Below are 13705 nucleotides of genomic sequence, written 5' to 3' on the forward strand. Positions count from 1 at the left end.
TTCTTTGAGTAGATGATATGTGATTTGTGGGAAAGTATCTTTCATTTCTTACAAACGTATGGTTACTATGTCAGTAATATTCTACCAGGTGCCCTCTCTTGCATCCTGCGTGGCAACAATGCCCTGTGTGTAGTATTTTGAGTACCGTTATAATAGATGAAATGTGGATTACATCCGCGCTGCTGCGACAAATAATAGATCCAGATATACTTGTAAGATGTTCGGGTGGTTTATTCATCGCGTTTCGAGGCTCATGGCTTCTTCAGGAAGTTTCCACACAAAGATATCTTTGTGTGGAAACTTCCTGAAGAAGAAGCCATGAGCTTCAAAACGCGATGAATAAACCACCCGAACATCTTACAAGTATATCTGGATCTATTATTTGTCGCAGCAGCGCGGATGTAATCCACATTTCATCTATTATAACGGTTCTGAGAGGTCGCAGCGCCGACCTGTGGATCTGCAGCAGCTGACAAACTACACGCCTGTACTGTGTACCACCAGGTGAGCAGTTCTCTCACAATTGATTAGAAACAATCCTGGGGATAAGACCCTATTTGCGCTTTGTTTTGTCTCCTATTTTTCTATACTAGTATTTTGAGTATGCATAGGTAGCAGTACTTAGCAGTGAAATTGAAATCTAGATGCTACACCACCAGAGGCATAGCTAGCGTTTTGATTCAGGGGAGGCGAAACTTCGGAGTGGGCCCCAAACCAGGTAAGCTTGATTACAAGTGAGTGATGCACCCTATTAGTGTCTGGTCTGTAGGAGAACCCCAGCAGAAGACCGCGATATTGCTGAAAATAATCTCTGTACAAAGACCAACATTGATATTACCGCCATATGGTCAGTGGTAGATACCAGCCCTACAGAACATAGATCACAGCACAGTTACTGATAATGTCTTACCGCTGTTCTTTCTGATGGAATCATTCACTTTTCCTGTCTTTTCCATCTGGCCCAGACCGACATGACAACTTCTTCCAGCCACGACTCGGCTGCAGAGATTACAGCAAAGACACATTTCACGTCTCCTATTTTCAGCACAGTCACCATCTATCCCCAGCCTGCACAAACTCCTTATCCTGCTGATACCCGAATACTGAGCCGCTGATGTCTTATGTGTGTGCCTTCTAGATGATGAAACAAACCTTTAGAATATAGTAATGCCGGAGTGCAAGTGCCCTAGAAAACCGTGCCCACATTTTGCATCCTAGAAAGTAATAGTGCCCTCTTATGCTCCTTTGACAGTCACAGCAACCGGAGTTCCCCTATAACAATAAGTGCCCGCTTTACATTTAATAATGTCTCAAGTCTCCCCCCCCCCCCCCCCCCCGTACAGCTCCCTTGTACACCATATGATGCTCTCTTATACACAGTATAATGCCCCCTCACTGTGTAGTACCACCCACACAGTATATTAACCCTTTAGTATCCCCCAACCTGTTTCATGGCTCCAAAACTGTGTGATGGTCTCCTTGATAGCCTCCATATAGTATAATGCACCATATAGTCCTCAATATAGTATAATGCACGCTCTCCTTAGGCCTCAATATAGTACAATAGGCAGACTTTATATTGTATAATGCATCCTCATATTCAGGCTCTATATTGTATAATGCACTCCCCATAGGTAGACTCTATGTAGTATAATGCACTATCCATATGGTAAAATGCACACGATGGGCAGACCCTATATAGTATAATGCATTCCACATAGGTAGACTCTATAGTATAATGCACCCCCCGTAGGTAGACTATGTAGTATAATGCACTCTCCATAGGCCAACTACATGGTAAAATGCACCTGATAGGCAGTCCCTATATAGTATAATACACCCCCATAGGCAGACTCTATATAGTATAATGCCCCCCTGTAGGCAGACTCTATAGTAGATTGTGAGCCCTCGCGGGCAGGGTCCTCTCTCCTCCTGTACCAGTTGTGACTTGTATTTTTCAAGATTATTGTACTTGTTTTATTATGTATACCCCTCCTCACATGTAAAGCGCCATGGAATAAATGGCGCTATAATAATAAATAATAATAATAATAATAGTATAATGCACCCCCATAGTCAGACTCTGTATAGTATAATACACTCTCCATAGGCAGACTCTATATGTAAAATACACCCCCATAGGCATACTCTGTATTGTATAATGCATTCCAAAAAAATGCGGTCAACTGGATCTGCATCAGTTGAACTTGCGATGACAGGCATGGGTCCGTGTAGGGAGATGGATTCTCTCTGTTCTGCGCTGCAGCAGAGTGTAACTCTATGGGCGCTGTGCACGCCAATACAGTTTCAGTACCGTATCTCGGGTGGGCCCCCTCAGGGCACGGGGCCCGGGGTGACCGCCCCCTCTGCTCCTCACCAGCTACGCTGCTGCTTTCCACCCTGCCCACCCTGTTTTTATCGCATTGGAAATGTATGGTATTGCATGTGTTAGTCTGCATCTTTGCTTCTCTAGTTCTTAGGTGAGGTTTAATTTCTTTTTAAGTTCAGCCATCTCTTATTGCTGCTTTACTTTTCTACCTAAAAGAACTGAGAAACAAATGTTAATTATACAAACGTGGCTGATCATTGAGAAGTTGCACTGAGAGGTTGTTCTGGGCTGTCATCCAATTCTAGAGCTGTTTCACAGACATTGGCACTCGCCATAGATCAGTGGGTGTCTCCTCCATAGAGCAGAATTGTCAGCTGAGAAACACTGTGCTTGGAGACAGATGGAGGAGACCTGGAGCAGATGGAAAAAGGAAATGACTCGTACTCCTGTATTATGCAGATTACTGGAAAATATTTTATTCAAATATTGTCCTCCCTGCTAGAGGAGTATAAGGGAAAGGGCGAAATTCGCCTCAGTGAGCAATACCAAAGTAACGTCATGTCTGAAGTAAGGGCTGTGTTTACCCACCCTGCTGAGTAGTTTAATTTCCTTTCTATATATTTCATCATATTAAAGCAGATCAACAAGATAATATCCTGTGCAATGTATGGGCATCACATTAGAGCTACAGGTCTCTGGATTCCTAGTAGCCAAAAGGGCACAAAAAGATGTCTGCGGTGTGGCAACAGCGAACAGGTTATTAGTCCGATGTATAAACTATTGATACAATCTATTATTTGCTGTGTGCCAGTTTTCTGCAAGGATATTGGTGTCAACATTTTTTTACTTTTTGCAGTTTTCTAAAACTGGGTGAAACAAAAGTGGCAGTTGCTGTGTGACTAATGTGCTGTGATGCACACCTGGGAACGTGCATTATTCATTGCAGAAATTACACCGGGTTATAGCTGGCATTTTGGTTTCTGGTCAATGGATAGCCCAAAGATATGCCCCACGTTAAACAATAGGCTCCTACCCCTTGATAAATTTGGACCACGTTTCTCCAGCAGACTTTAAGTCTGGCAAATGAAATGTCATTCTTGACATATTTCCAGCTGTAATTCTGTCTCTCAACCCAAATTCTTGGCACTTGTCCCTTCACTCTACTGTACTATAAATGGACTATACTGATCTCAGACTGCTAGGAATAGATGTTGGGGTCATTACATCGTCCCTCTGAGGCTAGTTTCACACTAGCGTTTACCTGATCTGCGGCGGGCTGCGGACTTCCTCCGTGAAGCCCCGCCCTCAGCTGCACCTCCGCTGCTAGCTCCGCCTACATCTGCATGCGGCCTGCGTACCTATATTTAACATTAGGTACGCAGGTCGTGCGGCTGTATGCGGATAGTGCCGCATGCGTCGTTTTGCGTCGTTATTATATCGTCTCTTATAGATGTTGGGGTCATTACATTGTCTCTCTTATAGATGTTGGGGTCATTACATCGTCTCTCTGAAAGATGTTGTGGTCATTACATCGTCTCTCTTATTGATGTTGGGGTCATTACATCGTCTCTCTTATAGATGTTGGGGTCATTACATCGTCTCTTATAGATGTTGGGGGTCATTACATCGTCTTTCTTATAGATTTTGTGGTCATTACATTGTCTCTCTTATAGATGTTGGGGACATTACATCTTCTCTCTTATAGATGTTGGGTTCATTACATCTTCTCTCTTATAGATGTTGTGGTCATTACATCTTCTCTCTTATAGATGTTGGGTTCATTACATTGTCTCTCTGAAAGATGTTGTGGTCATTACACCGTCTCTGTTATTGATGTTGGGGTCATTACATCGTCTCTAATAGATGTTGGGGTCATTACATCGTCTTGTATAGATGTTGCATCATTACATCTTCTCTCTTATAGATGGTGGGGTCATTACATCGTCTCTCTTATAGATGTTGGGGTCAATACATCTTCTCTCTTATGGATGTTGGGGTCATTACATCGTCTTTCTTATAGATGTTGGGGTCATTACATCGTCTCTCTTATAGATGTTGGGGTCATTACATCGTCTCTCTTATAGATGTTGGGGTCATTACATCGTCTTTCTTATAGATGTTGGGGTTATTACATCGTCTCTCTTATAGATGTTGGGGTCATTACATCGTCTCTCTTATAGATGTTGGGGTTATTACATCGTCTTTTTTATAGATGTTGGGGTCAATACATCTTCTCTCTTATAGATATTGGGGTCATTACATCGTCTCTCTTATAGATGTTGGGGTCATTACATCTTCTCTCTTATAGATGTTGGGGTCATTACATCGTCTTTCTTATAGATTTTGTGGTCATTACATCGCCTCTTATAGATGTTGGAGTCATTACATCGTCTTTCTCATAGATGTTGGGGTCATTACATTGTCTCTATTATAGATGTTGGGGTCATTACATCGTCTTTCTTATAGATGTTGGGGTTATTACATCGTCTTTCTTATAGATGTTGGGGTCATTACATCGTCTCTCTTATAGATGTTGGGGTCATTACATCGTCTCTCTTATAGATGTTGGGGTTATTACATCGTCTTTTTTATAGATGTTGGGGTCAATACATCTTCTCTTATAGATGTTGGGGTCATTACATCATCTCTCTTATAGATGTTGGGGTCATTACATCTTCTCTTATAGATGTTAGGGTCATTACATCGTCTTTCTTATAGATTTTGTGGTCATTACATCGTCTCTCTTATAGATGTTGGGGTCATTACATAGTCTCTCTTATAGATGTTGGTCATTACATCGTCTTTCTTATAGATGTTGGGGTCATTACATCGTCTCTTATAGATGTTGGGGTCATTACATCGTCTCTCTTATAGATGTTGGGGTCATTACATCGTCTCTCTTATAGATGTTGGGGTCATTACATCGTCTCTTATAGATGTTGGGGTCATTACATCGTCTCTTATAGATGTTGGGGTCATTACATCGTCTTTCTTATAGATGTTGGGGTCATTACATCGTCTCTCTTATAGATGTTGGGGTCATTACATCGTCTCTTATAGATGTTGGGGTCATTACATCGTCTCTCTTATAGATGTTGGGGTCATTACATCGTCTTTCTTATAGATGTTGGGGTCATTACATCTTCTCTCTTATAGATGTTGGGGTCATTACATCTTCTCTCTTATAGATGTTGGGGTCATTACATCGTCTCTCTTATAGATGTTGGGGTCATTACATCGTCTCTCTTATAGATGTTGGGGTCATTACATCGTCTCTCTTATAGATGTTGGGGTCATTACATCGTCTCTCTTATAGATGTTGGGGTCATTACATCGTCTCTCTTATAGATGTTGGGGTCATTACATCGTCTCTTATAGATGTTGGGGTCAATACATCGTCTTATAGATGTTGGGGTCATTACATCGTGTATCTTATAGATGTCGGGGTCATTACATCGTGTATCTTATAGATGTCGGGGTCATTACATCATCTCTCTTATAGATGTTGGCGTCATTACATCGTCTTTCTTATAGATGTTGGGGTCATTACATCGTCTCTCTTATAGATGTTGGGGTCATTACATCGTCTCTCTTATAGATGTTGGGGTCATTACATCATGTCTCTTATAGATGTTGGGGTCAATACATCGTCTTTCTTATAGATGTCGGGGTCATTACATCGTGTATCTTATAGATGTCGGGGTCATTACATCATCTCTCTTATAGATGTTGGCGTCATTACATCGTCTTTCTTATAGATGTTGGCGTCATTACATCGTCTTTCTTATAGATGTTGGGGTCATTACATCGTCTCTCTTATAGATGTTGGGGTCATTACATCGTCTCTCTTATAGATGTTGGGGTCATTACATCGTCTCTCTTATAGATGTTGGGGTCATTACATCGTCTCTTATGTGTTTATGTCCCGTTATTACTTTGTGATTCTCACACCGTTTATATCTTAAAACCTACCAACAGTGAGCAAGTACCCTGCAGTAATGAAATGGTAATTGTACATGTAAATAACATAGGGTAATTAATAGTTGACACTAATTTTATCAAAAAAGCATAAAGCTATCCCGCAATGACGAGGTGTACCCCAGTCATATGGCCGCTAACTCTAGCATTAAACCTCTCTATGTGCTAGCAGATGTCACAATAGACCGCAGCAAAGCAGGACCCAGGACTGACACTGCACCTGCCCAGGGAAGCTGTATAGGAAAAAGTATGAGTATAGCTGCACATGTGTCGGTATGATTGTTGTATACATCAGCTTGGAGTAGATGATACTAGCCTAGTGGCAAGAAAGTTTATATGGAGAATTATATATATGTAATGCTATGTTTTCTTAATAGTATTTGTAGCTTAAGTGCTGTAAAAAAGGCCAGATGGGTTTGGAATGAGCTTCTGATAGTATTTCACACCTCCCATGTATTTCTCCTGTACCAGCAAAGCCCCTTCCCCAGCAATGTGTCTAGGAGCTGAATGCTTTGGAGTTGTTAAATTTTTAAAGTGTGCTAAGATCAAGGCTCTCCCTGGTGGTTGCTTGTCTGTAGCGTATCTAAAAAGCCCATGGGTGCATACCACCATGAACATCAGCGGTGTTATCCATATCAGGAATGAGGGTATATAGGTAGGTTTTACCTTTGTGATTTAAGTAATGCCATGTAAGGTTAATAACTAATTTAAGCAGTTATTCCTTGATTCTGGCATTTCTTGAAAATGTCCCACAGTCCCTCTGCCTAGCTAACACATTTATTCTTTCTGATTCTAATAATAACGTGGATAAGACGGTGGGAACAGTGATCTATGACTTAAAATGTAAACACTTTTGATAGTGATGTGCCGAATGATGGCGCGACTGATCCTTGGCCCGTAGCTCTCCCGCACCCAGCAGCGCCCGTGCTATATGAGGTTCCTGCGTTTGCTTTAAGAACCACTGCTAGATAGCAACTGCCTATCTGTTAGAGGTAAAAAGGATCTGCAGTACAAAATCGGACTCACTGGATCCTTGTGTCCCCCACGTCATCTGTCAGGGGCCCCCGTACACATTAGGTAGTCGCCTGAGCCCATCAGCGGGTTTGAATGACATATGTAGCTTTAAAAAAGAATTGCACAGATGGCAACAGGCACTGAAAGCCATCCTGGATAGTGTGCAGTGTGGTGTGGTTTACACTCCTACTTCACTTATAGGGGCAACGAATGAGTGGTCTAATGGTTAGATAAGGGTCACCTGACTTCAAAAGTTCATGTAGGAAATATGGATAAATGTTAAAGATGATACCTTAAGAAGATTTTTCAGATTCACTTTTGTGTTTAAGCCATTTTGAAAATTTGTACTTGGTGTTTTTCTGCCTGGAAAAAACTTTGTAATAATACGCCAATGGTTTTACATTTTCTTTAGTGTTTAGTTTTTTTTCCCTCTTGAATTGGCTATACCTGCTGTGCTCTTTCTTCTTAGGTTCTTCGCTCCTCAGCAGACTGGTCAGCCGGGATTAAGCACCACGAAGATTCTATCCACAGTGCGTATGTGCACGTGATCGAGAACAGCAAGCACTACATCTACATCGAGGTGTGTAGAAGACTTTGGGTCTTGTGTCTTTCAAACGCGGATGATTTTTTTTTACCAGGCGGTGACTGTCTGCTTTTGGTCGCCTAAAACAACTGTTCTTTATTAAATACCACCAATCACATTAACAGCTCGGAAGGGCTTCAGGCAGTTGTGTAACTTCCATTACTAGAGTTACTCCCTAAGTGATGCAGAAGATAAGTGGTTTGGGGTGAAAGGCTGTGTGAGGATAGCACAGAAGGTAAAAGTTAGCTAGAGAAGAGAAAACATGGCAAAAGGCTGAGCATTAAAGAGGAGTCATGGAGCGTAGCAGAGTAAAGTATGAGCAGACATTCAATCACAAATATATAGCCATGAACTGGGTAGATTGATAGATTAATAAGATGCCTATGTATGTACAAAGTGATTCAAGTGCTGCTCATATAAGAGGGTGATGGCCCACTCTACCATAGGGGCCCACTGGAGGATTCTCCTGTTCTCCTGTGGGCCAGTCCAAACCTGCTAGCTTATATGCCATAAAATAGGCAGATGTTCAACAAAATGGGACTGCACTGATGTGCTCAAAGATTAGCCTTCAAATGGTTGTAACTGTACATCCAGATTGCAGGTGACTTCCCACAGTCTGATGTACAGTTGCGTATAAAGACGGCATGGGCACTGGAGTTGTTTCTGTGCCATCCGCTGTTGGAGCCTGCTATTCTGCACAGCTGAGTTCTTGAGAGCCCTGGCTCCGATCCCGGTACTTTAACCCTCTCAGATGCCCCTGTCAATAGTGACAGTGGCCTCTGTATCTGCGGTATCCATCAGCCTATCTGGTCCAGCATTACTATCGCGTTCCATGCCTCTCCCTTCCCCCTATCACATTCCATGCCTGTCCCCCCAACACGTTCCATGCCTCTCCCCTAACCCCTGTCACGTTCCATGCCTCTCCCCTAACCCCTGTCACGTTCCATGCCTCTCCCCTAACCCCTATCACGTTCCATGTCTCTCCCCTAACCCCTATCACGTTCCATGCCTCTCCCCTAACCCCTATTACATTCCATGCCTCTCCCCTATTTTCGCAGAATGCCTGGCCCTTTACTGCCACAGCCCTGATACTTGCCAATGGTTGAAGTTGTTGCTGCTACTATGGTCCACAATCTTCACTGCTGTCTGCTGGTCCTCCGATTTCCTCCACAACTCCTCCGGTCTCTTTGGAAGCCGGGACCTGTTATACCAGAAGGCTAGGTTCACATCGCGTTAGTGCCCTCCGTTTAATGGATCCGTTACTAAGCGGCACTAACGCAATGTAACAGATCCGTTAACACACACTTTTGTCATCCATTATCATAACGCATCGTAACGCATGTCAAAATCGGCATGCGTTTGCGATGGTCTGTTACTTTGTGACACACCTTCGAACGCAGTCTACCGCGTTTTCAGGTACGTTAGGTCTAACGCACAGCGAACGTACGCATTGACTGTGCATAGACCTCCATTACTAACGCATGCCTACTCAATGGTACCATGCGTTAGTGCATGCGTTAACGCGATTGTAGAAAAAAAAAATTTGGGGCATCAGCGTTAGCACATCTGTTTAACGGATCTATTAAACGGATGGCACTAACGTGATGTAAACCTAGGTGAAGTGAACAGTAATGCTTACGGATACAGGTCCAGGGTGCTAGAGGGTAAGTGAAGCTCAGCAGATAGTGCTGGGTTATAATAAAATGGCCACACCTACAGCTGTGACTTGGGCAGTGGGCAGCCCACGGAGGCTTGTCCAGTTCACAGCTGATGTGGCTATAGTGAAAGAGATGAGGTCTGCCGTATTTGTAACTCCGTGTCGTTCAGCTACACTTACAGACCTGCAAAGTAAAATGGCAGCTCTCAGTGGCTGCATTAAAAATGATTAAAAAAAAACAAAACGTAAATACAATTTAAAAAAAGCACAAGTTAAAACCACTTTATGTAAAAAATAATTTTTAAATAAAAAAGTGGCACCTTTTTAAACAATTGCTGATCAGCTACTTGTTTTCTGATCGTTGTTTAAAAGCCTGTGTTGATAAGCAGAACACCTTGCCTAGGACCACGCATTGCCTAGGACCACGCATTGCCTAGGACCACGCATTGCCTAGGACCACGCATTGCCTAGGACCACGCATTGCCTAGGACCACGCATTGCCTAGGACCATGTATGTGTTTAAAAAATAATTTCACCAGATGAATGAGGGTTTTGGTCATTTATCAGGTGATCAGTGACTTGTGTAATCTGAATGATATCGGTAAATGAGCATTCCTAAAAACACTGGTTCACAATAGTTGGCCACTGTAAATCCACAGTACAGTTTGTCATGGTGGATGAAAGTAATGCATGTAAAAAAGAACGGCACAACAGGTAATATTTCTTCATAGTTTATGTAATAACATTTAATCCAGTATATTTCCAAATATTTAGAAATAACAAAATAGTCACCACGGTGAACAAATCATCCAGGATGAGGTACGGGCTTAGACAAGCTTCCGAGTTGCAGACAGCTTCTCGGTGTGGGCAATCCATGCGTAAATGTGCGCTTCCATGAATGGAGCAGGAGGGCAGAGACACTGACTGATGATCAGGCAAACAACCTGCGGTGAGGTTTTGGGGACCTCCTCCTTTCTCAAGATTACCCACACCAAGGATCTGTCTGCTATTCGGAAGCTTGTTCAAGCCTGTACCGCATCCTTCACAATGGCAAATATATTGACAAGTTATTTCTAAATATTTGTTTATATAATGGATGAAATATTATATTGTATAAACTGAGAAGAAAAACTACCTGTTGTGCCTTTCTTTTTTTACATGAACCATAGTCAGTTGGCGTGAGTAACTGTTAGGCATGCGGCCACTATAGGTGAGGGACATTAGTATTAACAAGCCAATTTTTCAGTTTTTGGATGACAGTAATGCAGCATGAATAACAGTGTGAATTCACTGTATACATTGTGTCTATTCCAGAATCAGTTCTTCATCAGCTGTTCTGACAATAAAGTAGTGTTTAACAAGATTGGAGACACCATTGCACAACGGATCATCAGAGCTCACAGGTAACCAAACACATGTGCTCCTACCTTAGTCATCCCCTAATGCTGGCAACAGGTGTATTACTCATTAGTTCATGCACTACAATTAATTTCATTGTAGTTGTTTGCTATGCTGTAGGATTCAGTGTACCCAGCAGTGTTATTTCTGGGGCCTAACCACATTTCTGATTGTTGTATGGTTAGCATAAGATACAACAGCAGCAAAAATAAAGCAGACAGATGGTTATCCTTTCTTGGTTCACTTTAGTATGTGATTGTAAAGGTGTTCTCACCTGAGATAGCTGCTGGCCATACTCTTATTCTGCTGACAGCTATTCCTATGTATGCTTAGCCTCAAGATTGCTTGTGGTCTTAATTGGGTAATGGGAGTAAGCCACCGCCAGACTCCTGGTGGTCAGTTTGTTCTGTGACAAAGAATTGGGCAAATTAAAATCCAATGTGCCAGGCACTTTTTTTTTCTTTTTTTCCCTGTCATCAAATGGTAAGTTGGCACACCCCATACAAATTAGCTGGTCGCCCAGTTGCACTGACGTGTATCTGTTATGTATAGCCAGCTTTGTATCCGCTCTCCAGTTTGATTTAGTAAATTATTTTGTTGCTGAAACTAGTGGCGATTAGTTAGGCCTCAGAGCAGAAAATGGTTTTACTCGGCTTATGGGTCAGTTACAATTAATACACAATTATTTAGAAAGTGAGATTCCAACCGAGACAACACTCTGTATAACACCACTATATATTTCTCTTTCAAAAATTAAGAAAACAAGTAATGTTTTGTTGTGCAAGTAAATAGCACTGTTTGTTTTTAAAACTGAGGTACTATGGTCAAATCCCACCAAGGTCAATATATGCGAGGAGGTTGTATCTTTTCTCCCACGCTCCAAAGACTTGCTCATAAAGGATTTACATTGGGAGCCCCCAAATAGAATATGACGCCACTATATAAGCAAGCAAAATAAATAGTTCTAAGATACTAATCTGTACATTGTTCTTTCACAAAGGGAAAACAAAAGGTACCGAGTGTACGTGATCACTCCTCTCCTCCCTGGGTTTGAAGGAGATATCTCAACTGGAGGGGGAAACGCGTTGCAGGCTGTCATGCACTTCAATTACAGGTATTGGCATTTCTAGAAGCGATCTCGTATGCTGGTTTCGGAGCTCAGTAATTTATCACGGTGTGCATACATCCAACATCAGTACACCTTTGATGCAGGTCTCATTTTGGTTCTTTCCTTTGTTATATTTTGGTGTGATTTTTATTTTTTGTTTGCAAAATGTAATTTTGATTATTTTATTAATTGTACTGTCACTGTTAGTGACACAACAAATATTATGTTCCCTATGATATAACTATTACACAGCTTACATGTGTCTCTGGCTCTGAATGCAATGATTTAGCTCCCCCCTGTGGTCATATAAGTGTAGCAGTATTTCTTGTCCATTGTAAGGCTTCACTTGCTGCAGGAATTCTCCTAAACGGTGTCCCCTGGAAACAGTAGGATAGATGCCTAAGAAAGCAGTAGAGTAGAAATTGCCCTTGAGACCAGCCAGGCATATTTGTACCTGTCTTGCTTCAGTCTTTCTGGAAATCCCATGGATGTCATTAAAGGGAACCTGTCACCCCCAAAATCGAAGGCGAGCTAAGCCCACCAGCATCAGGGGCTTATCTACAGCATTCTGTAATGCTGTAGATAAGCCCCGATGTATCCTGAAAGATGAGAAAAAGAGGTTAGATTATACTCACCCAGGGGCGGTCCAGGTCCGGTTCTGGTCCGATGGGCATTGCGGTCCGGTCCAGGGCCTCCCATCTTCATTCCATGACGTCGTCTTCTTCTCTTCACACTGCGGCTCCAGCGCAGGCGTACTTTGTCTGCCCTGTTGAGGGCAGAGCAAAGTACTGCAGTGCGCTGGCTCCGGGAAAGGTCAGAGAGGCCCGGCTCTTGCGCACTGCAGTACTTTGCTCTGCCCTCAACAGGGCAGACAAAGTACGCCTGCGCCGGAGCCGCAACGTAAAGACAAGAAGAGGACATAATCGTAAAAAGATGGGAGGCCGCGAAGCGCATCGGATCGGACCGCCCGCCCAGGTGAGTATAATCTAACCTCTTTTTCTCATCTTTCAGGATACATTGGGGGCTTATCTACAGCATTACAGAATACTGTTGATAAGCCTTTGATGCCGGTGGGCTTAGCTCACCTTCGATTTTGGGGGTGACAGGTTCCTTTTAACAGGATTGATAAAGGGGCATTCTGGATCCACTTGTATCAGAAGCTTAGTAGTGATGTCATGTATACTGGTATCTGCTGAGTCACATGAGTGAGTGGTACATGTTGAGCACCTGTCCCATTTTGGTGAATGATACCTCACAAACACGCATGTGACCTGGCACATATCAGTAAACCCGGCATCACTGTTCCCACTTAGCTCCTGACATGGAAGTGGGCAGAGCCAGAATACCTCTTTTATATTCCCAATTGATATATTTTGATTTTTACTCCTATTCCGAATTGTTCTGATTTTTTTTCTCGAACTCATTCTTGTAGAACCATTTGCCGAGGGGAACATTCCATCATTGAACAGTTAAAAGCAGAAAGTAAGTTTGATGTTTTCCAACATTTAGTCCTGAGTATCAGTTTAGTAGCGGATTGGTTGTTGTCGCACAACTTCTTTATTCTAAACTAGCTGAAGAGCCTGGCATTGCCCAGGCATAGTAACTGACTGTGGTTAGTTATAGCACCTCACTTCTCTC

At 42.5% G+C, this 13705-nt stretch overlaps 1 protein-coding gene across 3 annotated transcripts in view; it reads left to right on the forward strand.

The window, feature by feature from the left end:
* Positions 1-13705, forward strand: part of PLD1 (phospholipase D1) — a 452191-nt gene that overhangs the window by 390218 nt on the left and 48268 nt on the right. For all 3 annotated transcript variants that reach the window (XM_069727329.1, XM_069727327.1, XM_069727330.1), the window contains 4 exons: positions 7791-7901; positions 10876-10964; positions 11960-12073; positions 13500-13549. In XM_069727329.1, the coding sequence (XP_069583430.1) occupies positions 7791-7901; positions 10876-10964; positions 11960-12073; positions 13500-13549 (364 nt within the window). The remainder of the gene's footprint in view (positions 1-7790; positions 7902-10875; positions 10965-11959; positions 12074-13499; positions 13550-13705) is intronic.

Source organism: Ranitomeya imitator, chromosome 5 (assembly GCF_032444005.1).
Source record: "Ranitomeya imitator isolate aRanImi1 chromosome 5, aRanImi1.pri, whole genome shotgun sequence".
NCBI lineage: Eukaryota > Metazoa > Chordata > Amphibia > Anura > Dendrobatidae > Ranitomeya > Ranitomeya imitator.